The sequence below is a fragment of the Etheostoma cragini genome, chromosome 1 (genome assembly GCF_013103735.1).
Source record: "Etheostoma cragini isolate CJK2018 chromosome 1, CSU_Ecrag_1.0, whole genome shotgun sequence".
Lineage (NCBI taxonomy): Eukaryota > Metazoa > Chordata > Actinopteri > Perciformes > Percidae > Etheostoma > Etheostoma cragini.
In genome coordinates this window covers 17,320,117-17,343,425 of record NC_048407.1, presented here as the reverse complement: position 1 = coordinate 17,343,425, position 23,309 = coordinate 17,320,117, and the positions used below count along the sequence as shown (strand labels likewise).

Here is a 23,309-nt window from a genome sequence, read left to right as displayed (position 1 = left end):
CATGGACGAAGCTGAGAAGGATTAAACACATGGGTTTCACAGCGTGGAAGTCCGCCGTGATAATAAGGACATTTTAAATGAAAAGGATCATTGTTACCGTCAACATTTCTACCATGGTTTACCGTTACATACCTAGTATGAATATCTAAGTCATAACCACACATGTATTAAATTAGTCATCTGTTGAGGTGGCCTCTAGCTCCCCCAATATGCGGGTTTGCCCCCTGTGGGCTGAGTCCTGCAGCGGACCAGGTTCGAATCCAACCTGCGGCCTTTTGCTGCATGTCGTCCCCCATCCCTAACCCCCTTTCCTGTCTATCCACTGTTGCTAATAAAGGGAACAGCCCCCCAAAAAAATAATCTTAAAGGCAAAAGAAAAAAATTGTCATTAGTTTGAAGGCTGTCTAATCAGCCACCTGGCACAAACTAATATGCTGCAATGCAGTTTAGATCTTACCTCCCTTTTCCATCTTGTTGCCCCTGATGCTGGCACTCTTTAGAAAGACATTCTGAGTAAAAAAAAAGTGTAGGAGCCAAATATGATGTTTTGAGTATTCTGACATTGGGTGTTTCTTGTGTGTACACTGCGGTTCACCTGGGCCAACGCTATAAAGGTTGGATCCAAACTGTTGTTGGCAGATATTTTGGCCTGGAAGGGAAAATGATTTTTGACAAATATTAAAGGAGCTCAGTATAATACTTTTATTTACTGAGATGGTTTAACCCATGAGTGACCTGGCTGACCTCACCATGTTTGTGTAGCGCTTAAGAATCTGCAGGGATTTCTTGTCTTGAAGAATAACTAACATTTTATTTGTTTTAGCGTGCAGCATTAAAATGTCTATATTTCCCCAGATTTCATCGGTAAATCCATTAACTGTAAAACAGTATTTAAAATAAAGATTTTACGCCAAGGCGTCACATCCAAAAACCTTTGCCTCATTTGGGCAAAGTTTTTTTGATAGGCAAACACCTTCCGACAGCAGTTTAGATCCTACCTTTATAACCTTGCCCCAGGTAGTAGCACAGCGACACCAAATGTAGACACAAACCTGCAGATTCCTGAATGCTACAGAAGCAAGGTAACATCAGGGCAGTTTGTCAGCCAGGTCACTCCTGGGTTAAACCACCTCAGTAGCTAACAGTATTAGACTGAGCTCCTTTAAATAGAAAGCATTCGTTCTGCAATTAAAAGGCTTGATGCAGCTTGCATAGGGTCTCTGACATTGATTCATGCAGTAATAAGAACAACTCCGACTACTAGGCTACTGTAATAAAACCACCACACACAATAAATGAAGTGCAGTTCACTAAACTGAAAGTTGGCATAAAACATGAACAAATGCAAGTTCCTCTCAGCAAACCGGTAGATTCACCTTCAAAGTCCAAATCGTCTCTAAACTGCAGTTTCATAGTTGTGTTCAGAAACAATACTTCATAAGTCGGATCATACAGTAGTTTTGAATTTGATCAAAAGAAGGTCTGCATGTTTTCTATCCTCTCACTATCTGCGCTAAAAGGATCACGCAGCTTTAAAAAAGAAAGGGAGAAAAAAAATCTGTTGCACAATCGTGCTCTAATTCTCAACAATTAACTGATCAAAGGAAACGGATCGTTGCCAGAAACAGGATCATTACCAGTAACCGTAACAACATATTCCTCAAAGCTATGGTAGTATCAGAGAAACATAAATTGGAACCTTGCTGTGGAGAATTATGTGTTATTAAATAATTTTGTCAGTTAAAAACGTGTAATTGTAATGTAGTATTTTGTTTGTTAATTTTCTTCAGCGTTGTCTCTCAGCACATTTTCATAGCACCTGTATTGTTTGGCATCATGGTTTTGTTGAAGTTTGTTTTTTCTGGTTTAATAGTTTACTTTGCTGAGTCGCTCTGGCAGGAAAATAATGAACCACATTCTCACAATTTGGAGAATTAAACGATTGCTTTGCTCTTGCAGTAAAGTTGATATTTACAGTAATAAACCCAGTGGTCTCCATTGACTCAAAATCTGTAAATAAAGACCTTCATTGACGTCATCAGCTTTTTGGGGAGTTTCAGAGACACTGAATTACATTAAATGTCTCTGTGGTCATATATTTCTTTTGTTTCAGATATTACATCCAGGTTAGTTTTTTATTTGAAGTCAAGTCTCAAAACTGTGAATTTAAAAATGTCTTTATATTTAAGATTGTTAATAATCTTAAATATATCATATAAATTAGTCTACAGTAGGTGCTGTGACAGGAGTTGAAAACTTTACTTATAAAAACAATAGGGTTGATGTTTAAAGGTATACCTTTGTGATGTTATTCTGGTTGGTATGTCCACAGGAAACGATGATGGACAACGCGCTCCGTACTATATCCTACATCGCTGATATTGGGAACATCGTGGTCCTGATGGCGAGACGCCGGATGCCACGCACAGCTTCCCAGGACTGTATTGAAACTACGCCCGGGGCACCTGAGGGAAAGAAGCAGTACAAGATGATATGCCATGTCTTTGAGTCAGAAGATGTAAGTGCTTTGTGTGTTTTCCCAAAACTTAAACAAAATTCCTCTGGCTGGGAGCAGGTGGGCTTCACTAAAGGAAGTCACACTGTTATTTTTCTGTTGTTATGTAAGAGGACTCATTTGTTAGATGAATCTTCCAACATCTTAAGATAGGGAAGAGACACTATCTCTACAGCGCTGGGTAGTAAGGTTTGGCTACACCACAGATACATTCTGAATAGGAGAAAAAAACGCCTCTGGGATTGGTTTAGAGGAATGCAAACAACCCAATCGACTTGGGAGGTGCTAAGTTTCCGACGCTGCAACGCCAGCTTTGCAAAATAGTCTTGGATAAGGAACTTGTTTTGGTGGAACATTTGCACCGCACTACAACGCTACACAGAAGGTTAACAGTTCACCCAATATAGTAACATGAGCTATTTAAATTAGCTCGATACATGGTCCAAATTCTTTTCTAAACTTGCCATTTTCGGCGTGTGGCTTGCTAGCTTGAAGTTAGTTGTTAGTTCCGGTGTTGGAGGAATTTTGAGAACGGCAACACTTATTACTGTTTTTGTGTTTTTTGATTGTCAGATAGTAAGCTCATTCATAGTGAACTGCGCCTCGCCTGTAGAGTGGACAGGAGCAGGCGGCAGCGGGTGGCGGCGTTGGTGATAAAAATCAGCTCTTAAATTGGACAGTTTCCAGCCGTTTTCAGCAGCCTTCAGGCTGAACAGGAAGTGACAGAAACACTGTGGTCTGATTCCGATTTAATTAAATGTTATTTTATAACTCTTATAACAGCTTGTACAAGTCTCCAGTTATTTTAATTATGACAGAGTAGCTGTGAAGATGTTCTACATGCGATCGGTTGCTGATTTTAATTAACAACACACTGTAGATGATCTGTAATCTGAATGGTATTAGTCTCTCTGACTTCTTAACATAAATATCCGCCACACATGTGTTTTGTACAGAATCAACCTTTAAATCAGACAAATGGCCAATAAAGTCCCTCCAATTCAAAATCCATTGAAAGTTTATATAAAACGTCATCATGTTGAGTCGATTTTGGACCAAACAGCTCTTAAATCAGCTGAGAAACCGTTTCCCAAAATGCTGTGGGTCTTGCAGTCAGTGAAAAGCAACTGCGCCACCTGCGTTTCAACCCTGCAGCCGCCTTGATCTCGTGATGTTACCGTTGCCACTGTGTGCATAAAGTTAGAGCAAATCAGGACCAAGTTGGACACAAATCTAACCGGGATGCATTGGGCGGCGATCACCGATGACCATTCAGACCTGCGCAGACCTGGCTTATATCAAATAAGACCTTTATTTCAGCTTTCCAGTTATCTCCAATATTAATGTTTTCTTCCATTTGCGTCCAAGACATTATTTTAATTGTTTATCCTGAATTTAGTTTTTGTCACAAATGTTGTCACTACAATATAGAATTTCTAAAACAATTTGCTTTGTGACCTTTAATGACCACCGATTATAGCAACCCTCTAACATGAAATTATGTAAATTGGCAGGGCATTTTTTATATATTTATTTAGATTAATTCACAGAGCTGCTGCTTGTCTTGCTGAAGCAGATTTAGCAAGCCTTGGCAACATGAACAATGTTGCACATAGGAGCCAGCAAAGAGTGTCAGTGCCAGTCAGGATAAAGGCTGGACTCCAATCTGTCCTCCCTTAGTTTAATGGTTGCTGCCTGGCTTTAAAGGCATTCCAGAGTTATAATGGAATCATTCAGCCGCTCATCCATCAACTTCTAATTCTGTTATTGTAGCTCCACTGGCTGTATGCAATGTTTGCCTGTTTTTAAATGTTTCATTGTTCTGCAAAACTAATTCACAATGTATGCAAATTCTGCAAAAGATTTACTGTATATGCAAGTGAAGAATTCAATTAAACAGGAAAATAGGGAGAAAATGGCTTGCAAAATGAATTACCCTCTTTGTTCTTTTGATCTATCTTATCTCTCACAGCTAAGATAAGTCTTCAGTTTTTTTTGTTTTTTTTTCCTTACACAATTTTTACTAACATCCCTTTCTTACCTTCCTTAGTTGCAAATGTCTGGTGTATATGGAAGGTGCTTTAAAGCAACGGCTCTCATTTGTCTCAAGTTAACAAAGTATTTATTTGAACTGAATTTTTGTAATTTAGAAAACAATATATTACTGAAGACATACTGAGCATGAAAGTGGTGATGTTTAGATATCTCTCTTTTGTTGTGGCTGAAGATGCCCAAAGTCAACCACTTATCCATTACTTTTAGTGCTCTATTTCTTGCTCATCGTCAATCATGTTGTAAACGCAACACTAGCTGTGAATCTTTCAGGGAATGTCACCACAGACACCCAGTTCCTAATACTGCAAATACAAGGGCATCAGTGGTCCATATGCTCAGTCATCATTGTGTTACCTCATTTGGCAATAGTTTGTGACTACTTACATTTATTTAAATGAAAATCTTTAAGATTAATACTTATAAATTGCATTATTACCATATTCCTGTCACTCAGTGTCACTGTATTGTTATTTTTGTAGAGCACAGTAAAGATAAGATCCAGTGTATCTAACAAAACAAGATCACATTGTTTATGTCATGATTCATGCTTTTTCTGTCGGCAGGCCCAGCTTATTGCTCAGTCTATTGGCCAGGCATTCAGCGTAGCTTACCAGGAGTTCCTGAGGGCCAACGGCATTAACCCCGAGGACCTGAGTCAGAAGGAGTACAGTGACATCATCAACACCCAGGAGATGTACAATGACGACCTCATTCACTTCTCCAACTCTGAAAACTGCAAAGAGGTTGGTCTATAGTAAGCGTGCAGCACGTGATGTTTGTTGATTTGTGTCGGTGCATGAAATAAACAAGAACATAAACACTGAGACTTTACATGTGTGCCGCAAGGTCATTAGATAAACACACACGTGTACAGTAGCTGTTCACTAATTAGACATATTAAGAGGCAGATGGTTCAGTAAAATCAACTCAGGGCATGTCACCGCTGCCTGAATTTTTTGCTTCGCCATTTCCTCTTTAGCTAACGCTGTGCCCTGAAAGCATTACTGCTTTGGCTACTGGCTTTTGGATAATTAGAAACCGTGAAATAGTTTCTGCTGTATGAGCAAAGCGGCGCGCGGGCACCACACAGCTGCTAGCTTCATGTGCACACTAGCCGCATCTGTTGGTCTAAGGAATCTGAGAAGGAAAATGTTTTTTTTTTACATAAAGACAGTGTTCAGATCTGCACAATAGTTATTGAGGGTAGGTTCACTGAGAGTCAGCCTCTCTTTTTCAGGAGTGCTGATCACATTCGCACAGTTACGCATTCTCACACTTTACCCACCCAGATTTTATCCTGTCGTTCTGGGGATCAAACCAACGACTTCCCAATCACAAGCTCGCATCTCTAACCTTTAGGCCACCACTCAAACTGTTAGTCTTTACGCCAAGCATGAATAACAAATTTAACCTAAATGGAAGTTGATTGTGATGTAGAACACCTGTTGGGCGTTTGAAGTGCAGATTTCTGTTCATTAAGATGATGTGGAAGTTAATGTCTGTTATTTATAGAGCAGTTCATCTTGTGTTTTACATGTACAACGTATTGCCTAATGTGGGTACTAACTATTAACTACTAACTACTATATACTAATCTACGCATCTACCTATGCAGTATACTATATGCAGTATACAAACATCTGTTTAGGGCCCTTTCGGAAAATTATAAGGTATTGATGTGGTTGCTATATAAAAGGTCCTTCAGCTACTGAATGTGGTGGGAAATATAGATACGTAATGGATATGTAATTTTCTGTTTCCATACTGATGCTTATCAGAACATTGTAACATTTTGTGGACATTCAAGAGAGAATCTATTCATAGAAAAAATAAACAGATGGTCTTCTTTTGGCTAATCCTGAGAATTTAAGAGATTAAGGTACTCCTTCACATACTATCATAATTATAAAGCAGTGCTGTTTATTAATTTGCTAGCAAAAGTCTAATGCAGCCAGAGATATTAAAGGGATATACACCTCCGTGTAAACATTATGGCAAAATTTGACAGTTCGCAATTGTGTATTGCTTCACTGTATACATTGTAATATTTTGCCAGCCCTACCCTTTGAGCTCCAGGGTAGCAGTCAGACCACAGATTCATAGAGCTAGAAAAGTGAATTTTTTGTTCGGTTTTTGACACATTTCATTTTCATGGAGTAAAAAAAGATATAACCGATAAGACACAGTAGTGTTGAAATGTTATTCTCTTTGCACTATTATAAGCTAAAGTAATCTAATTATGGTAGGTTAGTACAGTTTACATAAACATATCCCCTCTCTACAGCTGCAGCTGGAGAAGAGTAAAGGGGAGATCCTGGGCGTGGTGATTGTGGAGTCCGGCTGGGGCTCCATTCTGCCCACAGTTATCTTAGCCAACATGATGAATGGCGGGCCAGCTGCTCGCTCTAGCAAGCTCAGCATTGGAGATCAGATCATGTCCATCAACAACACCAGCCTAGTGGGGCTGCCACTCGCCACCTGTCAGGGAATCATTAAGGTATAGAGAAACTAAAGCTATGAAAAATATGATAATTAAACATTGTTCTAAACCACATAATTCAGTGAAACTGAAAGAACTTGTTTATATTTGTATGTTTCTCTATGTTAAAGGGCTTGAAGAACCAGGTTCAGGTGAAAATGAACATAGTCAGTTGCCCTCCTGTTACCACCGTCCTCATTAAGAGACCAGATCTAAAGTATCAGCTGGGCTTCAGTGTCCAGAACGGCATCGTAAGTATCCTTCTGACCTCCTCCTGACAACCAGAAACCTACGGTTGTTATTCATAAGGTCAACAAACGATGTCATTTTAAAAACATAATTAAAACTTTTGTTGTGTTTTTCTCATGCATGAGTTGTTAAGTATGATCCATCCATCATCCATCCATCCATCCATCCATCCATCCATTGTCATCTGCTTATCCGTGGTCGGTTTGTGGGGGCAGCAGTTCCAGCAGGGGGCCCCAAACTTCCCATTCCCAAGCCACATTAACCAGCTCCGACTGGGGGATCCCGAAGCGTTCCCAGGCCAGGTTGGAGATATAATCCCTCCACCTAGTCCTGGGTCTTCCCTAAATCCTCCTCCCAGCTGGACAGGCTTGGAACACCTCCCTAGGGAGGCGCCCAGGAGGCATTCTGACCAGATGTCCGAAACCACCTCAACTGGCTCCTTTAAAACGCGAAGGAGCAGCGGCTCTACTCCGAGCTCCTCACGGATGACTGAGCTTCCCACCCTATCTCTAAGGGAGACGCCAGCCACGGACCTTGACCGGTAGATCGAGAGCTTTGCCTTCTGGCTCAGCTCTCTTTACGTCACAAAGGTGCGATAAAGTGAATGTAATAACGCACCTGCTGCGCCGGTGTTCCAGCCAATCTCCCGCTCCATTGTTTACATACTCGCAAACAACACCACTAGGTATTTAAACTCCTTTATTTGGGGTAAGGACTCGTTCCCTACATGAAGAAGGCACTCCATCGGTTTCCTGCTGAGAACCATGACCTCAGATTTAGAGGTGCTGATCCTCATCCCACTCATTCACACTTTAAGTATGCCATATTTTGTATTTGTACGGTACAGCATGTGCATGTTTCACATTCCTATTCCAGTTTAGATTAATCCGCTCATTTTTTATTTACGATGTATTCGAAACACTGAAGAAACACTGTCTTTCGTAGTTTTATAATTAATTGCTGTGGAGCAATACTTATAGACCAAAAGAATCCCTGCATTAAAACAGCCCATTATCTTTAGCAAGAATGTCATATTTTGCATATTACTTTGTATTCAACATGAGGACTTTTTTTGTGTGTGTTTTGTCAGATATGCAGTCTAATGCGTGGAGGCATTGCTGAGAGAGGCGGGGTCCGTGTGGGTCACAGGATCATTGAGATTAACGGGCAGAGTGTGGTGGCCACGGCACATGAGAAGATTGTCCAGGCCCTCTCAAACTCTGTTGGCGAGGTTAAACACACGCACACACACACACACACACACACACACACACACACACACACACACACACACACACACACACTAAGGAGATATAGCGGATGTACAAAATATGTGATTTATTTTTTTCTGTCACTATGTACTTAAAGTGAGTTATACTGTATAGAAACCTCCTTAAATAAGCCAGAAAATAACCCTATTACACATTTTTAACAGAAATTGTGGCCTTACGTTTGAAAGATGTAAGCATTTACCAGGCCAGGGAAAGTCTAACAAAATATAGAATTCAGTAGCATTATGGGAATTGTAGGATCCACAGTGTTTGGACACTAAAGGAAAGGATGTGTGGGCCTGTACCCTATTTCCTCTTCCCAATACCCAATAACCAAAATATTGATGAAAAAATTCCGTTCTTTTGTAGAAGGATGCCTTCAACCTGTTGAAGCGATTAAATGGAAAAGATTTGTCAAGTTATTTTCTGCGTGGAGCAGAAAGGTCTGGGGGGGTGTTCAAAATATACTGTCTGCCCACAGCATGTTGCTCAATATATCTTGTTCAGTGGCCATTGATTTTATACTTCTTTTTGGATTGCATTGTTGGATAATTTAAGTCTGCTATATAGAAACCAGGAGATCAATCGACTTAAAACGTAAGTCACACTTAAATAGGACAGAGGTTAGGACAGATTGTTGCATTTTCTAGCTTTTGGTTTTACTTCATCGAAACCATCACCTGGCGGAGGTGTCGGGAAGTAACGGCTAATAAACAGGACCAGGTGGGCTCTCTTGCATCAGTTAGGAACATGTCACGGGGCTGAACTGTTTGCAGTGGTGGAAGATGTACTCAGATCCTTTACCTAAGTAAAAATACCGTAAGTTGAAAAATACTTAATACAAGTAAAAGTCCTGAATTCATGTTGAGGAAAACTGCTATCTGCACAAATCAAAAGTAAAAGCATGATGTAGAATGGCACAGTGTTATTGAATATTATTCTGTGTATCACAATCATATAAGAGCACTGGTTTTTCAATGTGGAGCCAATTTTAGATACTACCTGTATTCTACTGGGTAGATGAGTAACAGTACTGCATCATTCTGCATGTTTTTCTTATTGTAACTAGTAATAAAGGGTCAAATAAATTTAGGGCAGCAAAAGGGACAACATTTCCCTCTGAAATGTAATGAAGTAAAAGTGGAACATTAAAGCACCTCAAAATTGAAGTATAGTAACCCCTTATCTAAGGTGTAATAAGTATACTGTAGTGGGATATAAAAATTCTCACTAGATATTCGAGCATCAGTGCTTTATAGTGGACTAAATACATTTTGTACACAGGTTCAAAGTTACCTTTTGAACACGGTAGAAGAAATGAACACACAGAATCTTACTCAAAATGTACTATGAAAATATACTCTTAAGGTTGGCTCTTTTAATTGAGATTATTTTTTTTTTTCAGATTCACATGAAGACCATGCCGGCAGCCATGTTCAGACTTCTAACAGGACAGGAGACACCTATGTACATATAAATGATTGGCCAGGAACCTTTCCACAGGACAGGCCGTCAGCTGTGATTGGTTATCTTACGGGGCAAACCAAGCTGATCAGTGACCGGGGGGAGGATCGCTTTTCCCTGTCATTTTATTTCCTTTTTTTCATTTTTCTTTAAGCTGATGATTTTATCATCTCTTCCTTGTCTGTGCTTAACATGCAACAGCCATTTTATTAACATGAGATGCTTTTTCCATCTGACCAACTAAAGACTGTGTGTGTCTGTGTGTGTGTGTGGTTGTGTGTGTGTGTTATTTATTTTTCCTGTCTGTGCTTTTCCGTGTCACTTGAGTGAGATTATGTGGACAGAGTTACGAATTTGTCACAATTTATTTTTTTATATTCATGTAATGCAATATGATACTTCTACTATACTTCTTGTATAGTTTCAATTTCTTCTGTTTATTTATTTCTCATGTAAATACATATTTGACTAATATTGCAGGTGAAGGTGATGGATGGAGGGAGGGAGGGGCCACAGCTGCATTGTAAATATTTATTGAATCATGCTGTTGAATTGAAATGGTCCATGATGATGGCATTGACACGATTAAATGTCAGATATCAAAGTAGTTGCCGGTGAAAAGGGGAATGAGTTGAGTGTTTCAGATGTTGGGTTTTAATTTGCTAAGTTGATATAATGTACATGTGAAGCAAACCAATGCTAGCAGCAGGGGTTCATGGGAAAAACGCCATATCCTTTTGATTTTATGATTTTACAACAATACACGAGCTCAACTTCCTTTAGTCTTTTCTAAATCTCATGTACAAACACTCAAATTGAAATAACAACCAACCGAGTAAAACTAATAACATGCATCAATTATGCTTTTTATATCAAAGTTTCTTTTGTGTGCTACTCTATTGTATGCTCATCTTTAGTGTTTCTGACTGAAACTCATGCAAACCAGGAGTGGATTGTGAATGTAACTGTTGTGTGAGCTGTCCCATTGCCAGAAGCAGTATTAGAATGTCTGTACATAAAGAACGTGTCTAGTATTGTGCTCATGTTAAAAAACAAAACAAAAAAACACACAGGTTTAGTCACTGCAAACATCTCCCCACCTGTATCTTGGCTTTCAGTCTGGCGAGAACTGTGACATCACACACTGTGACAGAAGCAAACCTTACAGTTGGGAAAAGGTTTTACAATGCATTGTTGTTTAACCACCTGAACATTATTTGTGTGCATGCCTTGTAAAGTAGTTTCATGTCATTGTGGCAAGATAATAAAATCTGGGCTAAAGCTGGCTGGTTTTGTTGGACTGGAAACTGAGAACTGGTTCTCTAAAGGGTTGGATTCGCTGTATGGAAGTGCTGCCAGGAAAATAAAAAAATGCAACAAACGTTAGACACAATAAAACCATGGTAAGTCAATACTTTTGGCTTATTGTCTCATCAATTTAATTTGGTAAGTTACTTTTTTGACTTATTGCATCATTTTAATCATCAGTTGACATAATGTACATAGTCAAACCTATAAATAAATAATTCATTATTTTGACCTCATGTTGAAATTAAAATTTCATATTCTTCAGTAAGTAAAACTTTTGATTTTGCCTCATAATTTTGCCTTGGTAAGACTTTTACTTTCAGTAAAATTCAGAATTCAGTCTGATTATCATTAAAGGAATTTCTTGATGTGTCTCAATTTGAAACTACAGACCAATTGGAATTAGATGAGCTACACTCAGATGCAAACATTTTTATTAAATTGCAGAAGGTAAGTTGATTAGGGCCACGTGACAAAAGATAGAATTCTGACTTAAAACTCTGAACTCAAATACATTTTTTACATGTGGCCCTTATTCTTTTCCATAGATCTTGGAAAATAAAAATGCATTACATCTTTCCTCGAAGTTGTTGGGTTTCCAAATGGATGTCTGTCGGTGAATGTATTGCATTGAGTACAAAACTGTACAGTAAATAGAATTCTTTTTTACTAACTGCAAAAAACAGTACACAATGACAAGTAGTATATTGTACATAGTGTATACTGTATATCGTACCTGTAGTATGGAATTGGGACAAATGCAGTATCCGTGGCCTGTTCCCTAATTTTTAGAAATCCTAAGCAGCTTTTGACTATGTTGTGTCCACACTAGAAAAGTAGAGATGTTAGTTAAAGATATCTGTAACCACTTTGATTTTTGAATGTGTGAGAAGTACTGCCCTAGTGTTGTTCCCCAGCTGCGAAATAAATCAAAAAATGACTCAGTTGTGATTGATAAGACAGCGTCAGAAATACCTTTGAAAACTTTTTTTTCTTTGAAGGAGCAAATTGATTGGCACTGGTATTTTAAAGACAATTTGATCTTATTTCTTGTATACTAACTGCCAAAAAGTGTATTTCAAAGATTAATATATACTAAATATTGAACTAATGGTATTTCAGTCAGGAACACTCTTCATAAATGTAACCATTTATTGCAACAAATGGAAATACAGTTATGCTTGGTGCTGATGGCTCCGCTGTAATAAAGCTCCCCGGATCAGCCAAACAGCATGCTAAACTGAAACAGGGATCACCATGCTGAACCCCCCCCCCCCCCCCCCCCCCCCCCCCCCCCCCCCCCCCCCCCCCCCCCCCCCCCCCCCCCCCCCCCCCATATACAGGAGTGGGCACAAATCAAGACATTAAAAACATTTTAAACTTAAGTCATGTTAGGACTCTAAACTAGGAAAGTAGAGGCAGGCAAGTTTTGCCAGTGCCAGCAGCGTTAGGCGGTGTTGGTGAAGCCGGGATCAAACAGGGAGAAGGGAGACATTTCAATGGACCGCCTTGCTGTGAGAATGGCTGTGATTGGTTTGTGACTGGCTGAAATGATAATTTAATTGGTGGGCGTATGACTTCTGTGTCCAGCATGAACTATGGCAATGCTTAATGTTGTGTATAATTAGGACAAAGACACTGCTATGGACATTTCCACTTGACTCTCTAGTCCCCCCCGATGCCCGCAGTTGGGTGGTGCAGGTTCTCTGAAGGTGAAATATAAAAAGCAACCAACATTTTATTTAGATTTTAATTATTTAAGATTTTTCTTTGTAACTACAGTAGCTGTATGTAAAATGATACAAAACCCTTAAACAAAATGTTGGTTATTCTATAAAGTTGAGTACCATTTGATGCTAGTTACATCTGTGACATGCAGTCAGTTCCCAGTGCTGCTATTATTGAGTCCCTTTGAGCTGGCTGTTATCTCTCTCAGGGTCAATGTCCATATTGTGATTGGGCCCTATTTGTCATGCTGAGTCGGGTCAGGTTTCTTCCAGTGCAGGGGGTCAGATTAGGGATTCTGGTCATTCTGGTCACACTTTAACATGACTTTTATCCCGAGACCCTGACGCGTGGTCTCAAAGGCCTGGACTGCCTGCTCCAGGGGGAAACGGTGGGTCACGAGGGGCTTCACGTTCACTTTACCTGCTGCCAACATGGATATGGCCATCGGCCAGCTGCAACACAGCGAGACCCACATTTTACTCAAGAGTTCACTATCTGTGATACCTAATTTGTACTTTACGAGTTGAGCTTTGGCCCCAAACAAATGATTGAATTATTACTCTCAAGTGGAACTGACTCCCTCTTTGCTTTAAACATCTGCTTATAGAAAAAAGGGCAATTAATGTATATTGCCTTACGTGTTGCAGTAGCGGAAAATTCCTCTGATGTCCACTTCTCTTATGGCAGCATTGATCAGGGGAATAGTGACCTTGTCAGGACCGAGACCCACCAGCGCCACAACACCTCCTGAACGTGTCGCCTGACAAGAAAATAAATAAATTACAACTTTACAAGTCTGCAGATACTAAAAATCTGGCATTCATGCCTCATAGTGAACGGAGTATATGGTATTTTAAATAACAAACACTAAAGGAGAACGTAATGAGACTCAGAAGCAAAAGCAGCAATAGCACACTGTAAAAACACATTACATCTATTACATCATCAATTGCAGTAGTAAAATAAGTAAAAGTCCTGCATTCAAAATCTTCTCAAATTTACTTAGAGTATCAAAACTAAAAGTAAAATGGAAACGTCTTTGATTTTTTGGGGGGGGGAAAGTTACATTATTCTATAACAATACTATTACAGATGTAATAACATGTTGGTAGCATTTCACTGTTTTAGTGAGCTGAGGTTGAGCTAATCTAAACTATTTTATATTCTGTTGGGTAGTTTAATCTATAACAATGAGATTTGTAAAGTAAAAAGTAGTGTAGCTTAAGCTGATGGATAAATGCAGTATTTCCCTCTAGATTGTAGTAGAGCTGAAGTATAACGTTGCATGCAATGGAAACACTCAGGTGAAGTACATATAGTGCCTCAAAATTGTAAGTGAAGTACAGTACCTAAATAAATGTACTTTTGTCTAGACTGTGTGCAGAGCTACTTCATAATTGTGAATACAACTTTAACGAGTCTTTACTGGATAGTCACATACATAGATGGCAGTTTGAATGCTGCTCTCCACACCAGAGCACTCAATGGTAATGTGAGGCTGAGCGCCTAGCTTGTCCTGTACGCTCTTGGCCAGCTGCTGGGGTCCGTCTCCTCTCTTTACCGTCAGCTGGAAGTCTGCACCCAACTCTTTGGCTATGGTCAGACGCTCAGGGAACAGATCTGAACACAGCAAAGATGGATTAGAGAGAAAAGAAAATACTGGACAGACGATGCTGCCAGAATATGCACATTGTATTGTTTCAGTGATAAGAGATAAATGGTTAATGTGTGTTTTTTTAGTTGTTGTTTTTTCTACCGGTGATGATGACCTGCGAGGCCCCCATCGCCTTGGCCACAAGCAAACAGACCAACCCAATAGGTCCTGTGGGAAGAGAAGAAATAAACAAGATGCCTTCTGTAGAGACTGTGTTAAATATACATTTGAAGCTTGAGATTTCAGTGTTTATGTAAAAAGGAAAAAAAGAGTCAGTCACATGTATAACTTTACCCTTATAAGAAACAATGAACTATTTCACCTGGGAATGCTTAACACAGATGTTTTCAATGTGCATCACCTTGCAAAACTAAAGGGATTTGTTAAATATTAATTCTCTTATTAGGTGCGTTAAGGATCAGTAGTTTTTTTACTCACTCCAGTTTTGTTGTGTCAGTATGATTGTCAATTGTATGACTACACCCTGTGATGTGTTTTAAACTAGACTCCTTACTTGCAGGGACATGTTAGACCAACACAGTACAGTCACCTCCTTTTATATTAGTTTGCAGCATCTTGATGATGAAAATTTCCTTCCAAAACTCGTGACATTTTTATAGCGTGTTAAATAGTTTTTCATTTTTACCTGCCCCACAGATGAGCACAGAACTGCCAAGGGTTACACCGGCTCTGCGACAGGCGTGGATCCCCACAGACAGAGGTTCGATTAGGGCTCCCTCCTCGAATGTCACATTATCAGGCAACCTGATAGAAAAATGACACAAAACGGGGAAAGAGACTAAAAAAAAAGGTATAAATGCAAAGCCAGGCGTTTTTTAGGTAAACTTTGTTGCAAAGCCAGGAAATCCAGTAAAAGGGTTACTTGTAACAGAAGTTGGCACTGTGCTTGTAGTATTGGCACAGATTTCCGTCGTCGGGGGGCGTGGCACAGAAGAAGATGGTAGGAGACAAGTTATATCGTCCATTTTTGAGGAACTCGTCCATCTCGCGGGGTGCGCCGGGTTCAATGGCCACTCTGTCACCTAAAAAATACCCAGTGAAATTTACAGCAAGGACTAAGTGAGACCAACCATGAAAATTAAACAGTAAACTATAACGAATGCATATATTTAAAGGCCTTTATGGCACTGCACAGATTCTAAAATACCAAAAGTTGGGATAACTAATAAAACTTTTTAAATGTCTGTTGACTGTTTTGGAATGATATTTTAAAAATATACTGTTGTTTGAAAGTGTGTCAACTTCCTTTTTAACAGAATGGCAGATTTCATGAGACAAGCCTTCGGTGCTTCCCAGCTCTGGTACACAAACACCACAACCACTTACCTACTTTGAGGTGTTTGACTGCTGATCCGACCTTCACCACCCGCCCTGACGCCTCGTGCCCCAGCACCATAGGTTTAGTGACCACGAAGTCCCCGATTCGGCCGTGCTGCCAGTAGTGAACATCTGAGCCACAGATTCCCACAGAGTGCATCTGGAGCAAAACCTCTGGGTGCATAGCACGACAGACAAGACAGGGACAGTGACGGTCCAGTACAGACTAATAAGCATTTTGTCACCTTGTCACAAAAGGATACTAACAGACCAGCCTCATTCCAGACGTCTTGTATAAGATTTGTTTGATTGGTTTAACAATCAAATATGAATGCATGAAGTGAAACTAAATGGCCACTCAGACTTCTCTTTTGGCAAAGTAGTGACCAAATAAATAAATCTGTTACAAATATCACTTTTTTTGACCCCAGTGCATTCTAAGTTGACTTGCAAGTCACAAGCAATTTCAGAATGAATTAAAAAAAAAACTACACACATTTCAAAACTATGAAAACTATTGCTGGTTTACATGCAGTTTAAAATATTTCCATATAGGAAAATCAATTGAGCTGAAACTGAGCAGCCAGGCAGCTGTAATGCATTTTGATTTGAAATTTAGATTTAATGAATAATAATAATGTATACTTTATGTCACTTATTATAACCCACATAAGGTGCAAAACATATTCACATATGTTTTTGAAATGCTTGTTGAAGTACGGGTAGCCTATACAGTGTAATTTGCATGCAAACATTATTTTCCAACACATGAGCTCCACCAGCTGAATATATCACACCATTGGGTCCTGGCTCCGGGACGGGGCGCTTTTCCTTTGAAAAATTGACAAAAGGCACAGAAAAGAAGGAAAGGTTGCAGTCAGTTTAATTTACACAAACTGTAAATAATACAAATGGCACACGTTGGTCGGTCTCCTACCAGCCGGAGGTCTCCCTGGGCGTGCAGCACCACGGACAGATTTTCCTCCGCCATGACAGATACAACACTGAGCAGACACAACAGGGTGGAGATGAAGCAGATGTACCGAGTCAACGAGAGATTTCTCTTCTTGTTGGGCAAGTGTCAAAGTTCAGAAACAAGTGTCTTCCTGATAGCGAGGCTGGTACCAAAACAAAGCATGGGATTGGTCGAAGCCCTGCGGAAGAGTCCACTTTGTGGGGGTGACCGCTTCCGCGCAAAGAAATGTAACTTCTCTCATAAAAAATCCCACTACTGCTCAATATTACTTTGATATATGTTTGCATTACGTTGATATTGATTATAATTTTACAATTGAGCCTGTATGTCGTGATGTATTTATCTTAAATACCCTTTAACAAGCGTTGAACGATCGTCCAATTGAAAAACAAGCATGGTTAGCTCTTATTGAAGTTTCCAAATTAAATAATAACATATTATATATAAAAATATATAGAAAGTAAGACCGTATTTTATAAACTAATTGTCAGAACCATCAGCTCAATTTGCCATGTATGAGGAATTTTAAATACGAGGAATTTTGCTTTGGATCGTTTTAATGACATTTTTTGTCAACTGAGGTTTTTATTTTGTAGTGATTCCATGCTTAAACTTAAAAATTCATTGCCTTAAACATGCTTGTGAAAGTCACCTTCTCTGTCAAAGGCATGTTTAAAGGTGGAGAAGTGGAAACATTTGGTGGTCGGATGTTATGGGATAAAGTAAATGAACAGCTTTTTTGTGTTTTGCCAAATTATATGCATGTCTTCTTAGATCATGTGTATATATATAAAACTTATTTTTTCCCCCCTGTTGGCCATTTTTTTGCACTCTGCACTCTGGCCTAAACTCTAAGCTGTTGTCCATTATCCCATCCTTAATTTCTTTTTTTTAAATAATCGATTTGTAACTTATCAGAATCAAGCATCAAATCGTTCTAGAGAATCACAATGCCTCTAAGAATAGATGTTTTTTCTCCACCCCTAGTTTGTACATTACACAATACACATTGTGACTGTATCCCATAGTTCATAGTTGATCTGTGATCTGTACAGTTCTGTGAAGGGAAATCAATAAGAGATAAATAACAGCTCTGACCTGGATACACCTCAATTGTAGAGCACTAAATGAAAAGACTATTGTGGCTCCCAACTGGTGATTCAAAACTATAAAGGCCTATGAAGTCTGTTAAACAACATTCAGGACAATGCTGTTCAGTGTCTGCTGCGTTTTTTTAAATATATTTAAGAAAGTATTATTTAGTAAAGTATGACTACAGACTAAGTTTGAGCATGTTAGTTGAACACAAGCTTAATTCCTAAGGCAACTCTTTTAAGGGCAAGTCTATCCTCTGTTGCCAAACTAAATAAGACTTCACAAACTGTACTGTAACACAAATTCCACAGATGTAAGAAGTTATGTAATTGTAAGTATAGACCCATTTGTATCATTTGTCTTTTTCATAGACGTTTTATTTTATTGGGCAACAGGAAAAAATAGAGACTATGTTAGAGGGGTAAAACAATTAGTAGATGCAATGAAATAATGTCAAATACAACTACAAAAGGAAATCGCATTAGCCATGTTACACTGATTTATTCTATGACAGCGTTTACGTCTACACTGCACACACAAGTGCAGCTAGGCAATGCAAACCTACAGTAATATGAAACATAACTTTTGAAAGTAGATTATCTACAGCTTGCAACTGTGACACAACTGCTACATGTTCTTCTTTGACATGCCTTTCTCTTAGTGCATGTTTGCTTATGTGTGCGGCAGGCAGCAGTGGGCTTTACAGTTGGAGCATTGAAAACATCCGGGACGGAAATCACACAGATCATCTGAATATTTCTGAAGGTTCTTCATGCTGACGTACCCTGTATTAATGAAGTCAACAGAAAAAAAATGGTAAACCCTCAACAACATAGAGGTTGCGTCTTCCAACAGATGTTTCAGATTGTCTCGTAATCCAAATATCGATTGCACATGACCTTCATTACCAAGCAATTATCTATTATTATCTTATTAGATACAGCAAAGACATTTCCTCAAAGAACATCCAGTAAATGACAATACATTTTACCTGTGAGCATGTTACTAACTGGATAGTGAGCACACAAACGGGCTTCACTTCCTGATGAGTCTGTGTCAGATGGTTCAGAGCTACCAAAAAGAGGAATAGGGAATTCATTAATTCACTAGACAGTTTACAAATTATTGAGATCCAATATTAAATTTCTACAGTGAAAACTTAACATACTTGCGTTTGCTGACTTCACTACACTCATCTTCTGTCTGGCAACTAAAGCTCTTATGGAAACCCTGTAAAACAGAAGGCAGTCCAACTAAAGTGATTGACATGATTTGCCTCTGTGTAACTTATTTTAGCTGGTGTACTTACCTGAGTCACTGACAGCTCATCTTCACACTCCCAAATCAACCTCCCAACCACTTGTCTCACCTCTTAAATGATAATAAGAGGAAAACTGTTTGAGTTTTAATTCATAAAATTGGTTTTCTTTTAAATGAATCCATCGTTTATCGTTGAGTGAATCCCAACAGCAAAGACCCTTTAACACAAGTTAAATATGTCTATGAGTTGAGAGAAGTTCAACCAAAGAGAGATTTTATATGGTTTACAATAAGTCAATAAACACATACTAGTCCTCACCGTCCTGTACTGAGGCTGGAGGCAGCACGTAATGACCAATGCACACAGACTTTACACTCTGGCGCTTCTCACACGCGGACAGAAACAAGCTGTGAAAAACCACCACCTTGTTCCAAAGATAATCTTTGCTCTCAAATATCCTGAAAAACAGAAAAAAGGTATAGCTGGCAGAGGATTAGAATAAAATGACTTACAAATTAGGGCTGGGCGATTTGGAGAAAATCAAATGTTGCAATATTTTTTTGTAAATACTTCGATATCGATACCGCAACGATATTGTAGTGTTGACTATTCGTGCTCTTCTAATGTGGATATAATGTCTAAGTGGGTAAAAGCAAATAATAGAACAGTTACAACAGTCTGGTAAACTTAGAAAATGACATAACTTTACTGTAATACAGCCTTTAGAACCAGGAAAATACACCACTTTTGTCATATTACAATACCCAAAATCTAAGACAATATCTAGTCTCATATCTTTGTATTGATATATTGCCCAGCTGTATTACAAATGTTCTGCTAGATGATAAATGTGCAACTTTCCAGTTCTTTATCACGCTCACCTCAGAGTATCAGGGCAAGTAGCATCCTCACTGAAAAGGAAATCTGCTGTTCTCCAACCAGCAATGGTCCCACCTTCCAAAACTACAAGAAACATATGCTATAAACAAAAAGCAAGATCAAACTACCACAAAGTGTGTGTTTTAGAATGCCAATGTAGGTCCAACGTGAACTACTTCAAACAATCAATCAATCCATTTTTATTTGTTACTTGAAATCGGATGCCCAGCAGAGAAGTGGCATTCGGTGTTCAATTGGTCTTACTTGTCCAATTGGTCGGGGATCTTAGCCATAGGTCATAGCAGATAGCCATCTTCACCTTTTTCTCTGTGTTTACATTTTAAAAACTTGACTGGCCAGAGAGAGTCAGCAGGGCACTGCTGAGATGATTTCCCTATCCTCCTGTGCGGCTCGTAGTCATATGGACACAGATAGGGTCTTGCTAGCTTTAAATGATCTTATTCACCTTTTTCTCTGTCTACTTTAATGTTTAAATTTGAAAACTTGATGGCCATAGCTAGCCCAGGTTAGGAGAGTCAGCAGGAGACTGAAAAGCGGATGAGCGACTCTCAACCACATGCCATCACCGTCCAAGGTCAACCATAAAACGCACTACTAATAAAAAGTTACTGGTTCCCAAACTTTTTTTCCTTTGAAGGACCCCTAAATCAGACCACAGACCCCCATTTGATAAGATTTCATACATCATTTTTGGCTGTGTAACACCAGGAACTCCCTGAATAATTCCTGGGAACCCTGGACCCACCTTTGAAAACCACTGAACTTAATAAACGTCCTAGACCGCTAGTTAAATTAATAAATACATTTAACGTTAGCATTATTTAGCAGGTGATTCATAACTAACATAGCTAGCTCAATTAACCCTTTAAAGCCCAACTATGACTTGCTAATAGGTTACTTACTCCAAAGGTTGTGACATGCCTGTGGCACACTACTTGAAAACCAGGCTGACTTATTCCTAAACATAACTAACTTACAGTCCTCTCTTTTGATAAGCTGTTAGCTATTAACTTTCCAGCTAGTCTGTTTATCTTCTAATATATAGCAGCTAATATTATCTCTTAAACTGCTGCGTCTGCGCTGTCGTTTGGCGCGCAAACGGCACTGCTGCGTTTAAATGCTGTTGAAAACTGTTGGATTTGCTGAAATTCGGAGAATCGGACCATTTACCAATATCTAGCTATATGCCTAGCTACCAAACAACCAGGTCTGGGCCTGACTTGCTAGCTTTTATATTTCACTAGCATGGGAGATGGATTCTATGACTGTTTGTACTAATGTTTTAATGTTTCGTTTTTTATACGTTTTAAAAAAAACAGCAAGGCTAAGGAGGGTATTAAAAATCACAACCACCGCAAATAAAAACCTGTCATTGTTCGGCTATTTTCCCAAACACATGTCTGGGTAAGTTAGCTAACAGCCTCTTGAGCATAGCGAGGTGTTGATAATCCTTATTTATCTTTGGACGTTGCTTAATGTCAAACAAATTGTGAGTATACTGCATAACTCTTATTTACAAACACACATACCGGTATAAGTGAAAAGTATTCAGTGTTTCTTCAATATGTTTCTTCAACGTGACCTTGTCAGACGGCCACCATGGATGTAGGTTAACGTTAGAGGGGCGAAGAGAGGAGCCAACTGACAGAGGATTGTGAATGTGAGCAGGACACAGACGTTTCTGAATGAACTGTCTGCATTATGTACTGCTGTAAGATATGTTTTCTTATGAAAGGTACACACATACAAGGAACTCCTTTACATATAGCTAATCATAATCAAACATAAAATCTACAAATGACATACACATAAAATAATGATAACTTCAGAGGTTTGTCAGTCTGTTTTGTAATTTACTGTAGCCTAATTACTTTTATCGTTGAATGTTTCTAATAGATAGATAGTCAAAGATTGAAAAGCTATGCCTCTCAGTAAATATAACCCATTATTCCTCCTTCTGACTGAATATTGTATTGTGTGCCTGTCCTGTCTTTATATTGATTATGCTACAAAAGGCATTCCTCAGGGATCCATTTTCAGATATTGATTTTCACATTTCAGAGATATAGATTTAATCTCTCTTTGCAGTACTACATTTTACCACTAGATGGTATTATTTTGTAACATATAGGCCTACAGTTGATCACCATGGTCTATCATATGGCTTACAACAGTCCAGTCTACCAATAAATAAAGTAATGTACTGTTTAAGCCGTTACAAGCTTTTTCATTTAATTAGTGCAGCCGCCAATGCAATGCTTTGAGTCCAAGCAGGTAGGTTGTTTCCAAAATGTGACTACCTTTGGAAAGCAAAGTTGATGACTGTGAAATTGAGTTGATGACTGAATAGTGGTTTGGTTTTCAGTTGATAGAATTGCACAAGAGTGGTGATGTGTCCCAGCTTTTAAATGATTCAGCATTGGATTGTTTTTAAATATGAGTAAGCAATATTCTAATGTGTTGCTGTTTTATCTAAAGTTCAGCTACCTGAATTGTTTGTTCGAGGTAAACTCAGTCTCTTACAGATAAAAAGCTGATAACATTTCATTTCATCAGTTATGTCAAATCTCACTTGTTCACAGTAACATCCAGTTCTGTGAACTGGTTGTTAGACTCACAATGGACAGCAGTTTTTGGCAGTATGTAGACATCAGCATCTCTTCTATTTATTATTCTGTATGTTCTATAACAGCCTTGGTGGAGTTGACTGCAGGTCAGGCTCTCATTGCTACGACAGACATACACACACACACACACACACACACACAAACAGACACACACACACACACACACACACACTCAGAGAGAACCCGTTGACTCATGTACTGTCTACGAAGCCCAATAATGTCATGTAACCTTGTGTTTTACAACAGCAGCAGCCCATTAAGGAAGAGATTGCTGCACAGCAGAATTGCTGGTAAAACTGACAGGCTATGCCTGTTTAAACTCGGAGAAACCAGAGAGCCTATCACCCTGTCACTAAAGGGAATGTACATTACGTATCTCAGGCTATTAC

The 23,309-nt window shown here is 39.0% G+C and overlaps 3 protein-coding genes across 6 annotated transcripts in view; 1 reads left to right on the top strand and 2 right to left on the bottom strand.

Annotated features, from left to right (window-relative positions):
* Positions 1 to 11,319, top strand: part of apba2b (amyloid beta (A4) precursor protein-binding, family A, member 2b) — a 59,007-nt gene extending 47,688 nt beyond the window's left edge. For all 4 annotated transcript variants that reach the window (XM_034896312.1, XM_034896557.1, XM_034896389.1 and 1 more), the window contains 6 exons: positions 2,333 to 2,518; positions 5,134 to 5,313; positions 6,855 to 7,067; positions 7,181 to 7,300; positions 8,389 to 8,529; positions 9,975 to 11,319. In XM_034896312.1, the coding sequence (XP_034752203.1) occupies positions 2,333 to 2,518; positions 5,134 to 5,313; positions 6,855 to 7,067; positions 7,181 to 7,300; positions 8,389 to 8,529; positions 9,975 to 10,046 (912 nt within the window). In that variant the 3' untranslated portion in view covers positions 10,047 to 11,319. The remainder of the gene's footprint in view (positions 1 to 2,332; positions 2,519 to 5,133; positions 5,314 to 6,854; positions 7,068 to 7,180; positions 7,301 to 8,388; positions 8,530 to 9,974) is intronic.
* Positions 11,320 to 13,273: 1,954 nt separating this feature from the next.
* On the bottom strand, positions 13,274 to 17,219 carry sord (sorbitol dehydrogenase). The gene is made up of 9 exons (XM_034896670.1): positions 16,999 to 17,219; positions 16,859 to 16,892; positions 16,071 to 16,235; positions 15,607 to 15,766; positions 15,370 to 15,488; positions 14,826 to 14,891; positions 14,511 to 14,689; positions 13,708 to 13,829; positions 13,274 to 13,521 (listed from the first exon to the last, which is right to left on the bottom strand). The coding sequence occupies exons 1-9, from the start codon at positions 17,050 to 17,052 to the stop codon at positions 13,356 to 13,358; spliced, it is 1,065 nt and encodes a 354-aa protein (XP_034752561.1). The 5' UTR covers positions 17,053 to 17,219; the 3' UTR covers positions 13,274 to 13,355.
* A 1,394-nt stretch (positions 17,220 to 18,613) lies between these two features.
* terb2 (telomere repeat binding bouquet formation protein 2) lies at positions 18,614 to 21,385 on the bottom strand. Its single transcript, XM_034896788.1, has 7 exons — positions 21,196 to 21,385; positions 20,275 to 20,356; positions 19,712 to 19,851; positions 19,442 to 19,503; positions 19,301 to 19,362; positions 19,124 to 19,203; positions 18,614 to 18,917 (listed from the first exon to the last, which is right to left on the bottom strand). Exons 1-7 carry the CDS (start codon positions 21,257 to 21,259, stop codon positions 18,805 to 18,807), a joined length of 603 nt encoding a protein of 200 aa, XP_034752679.1. The 5' UTR covers positions 21,260 to 21,385; the 3' UTR covers positions 18,614 to 18,804.
* Between the last annotated feature and the right edge of the window lie 1,924 nt (positions 21,386 to 23,309).

Excerpts from the sequence above, each read along its gene's own strand:
- sord (XM_034896670.1), bottom strand. The coding sequence starts at position 17,052 with ATGGCGGAGGAAAATCTGTCCGTGGTGCTGCACGCCCAGGGAGACCTC. Across the intron at positions 16,893-16,998 it reads CCCAGGGAGACCTCCGGCTG|GAAAAGCGCCCCGTCCCGGA; the intron begins GTAGGAGACCGA and ends AATTTTTCAAAG. Across the intron at positions 14,892-15,369 it reads TGTGCTCATCTGTGGGGCAG|GACCTATTGGGTTGGTCTGT; the intron begins GTAAAAATGAAA and ends CTCTTCCCACAG.
- terb2 (XM_034896788.1), bottom strand. The coding sequence starts at position 21,259 with ATGTTTAGGAATAAGTCAGCCTGGTTTTCAAGTAGTGTGCCACAGGCA. Across the intron at positions 19,852-20,274 it reads ACTTGCCCTGATACTCTGAG|GATATTTGAGAGCAAAGATT; the intron begins GTGAGCGTGATA and ends TCTGTTTTTCAG. Across the intron at positions 19,204-19,300 it reads AGTGAAGTCAGCAAACGCAA|CTCTGAACCATCTGACACAG; the intron begins GTATGTTAAGTT and ends TCTTTTTGGTAG.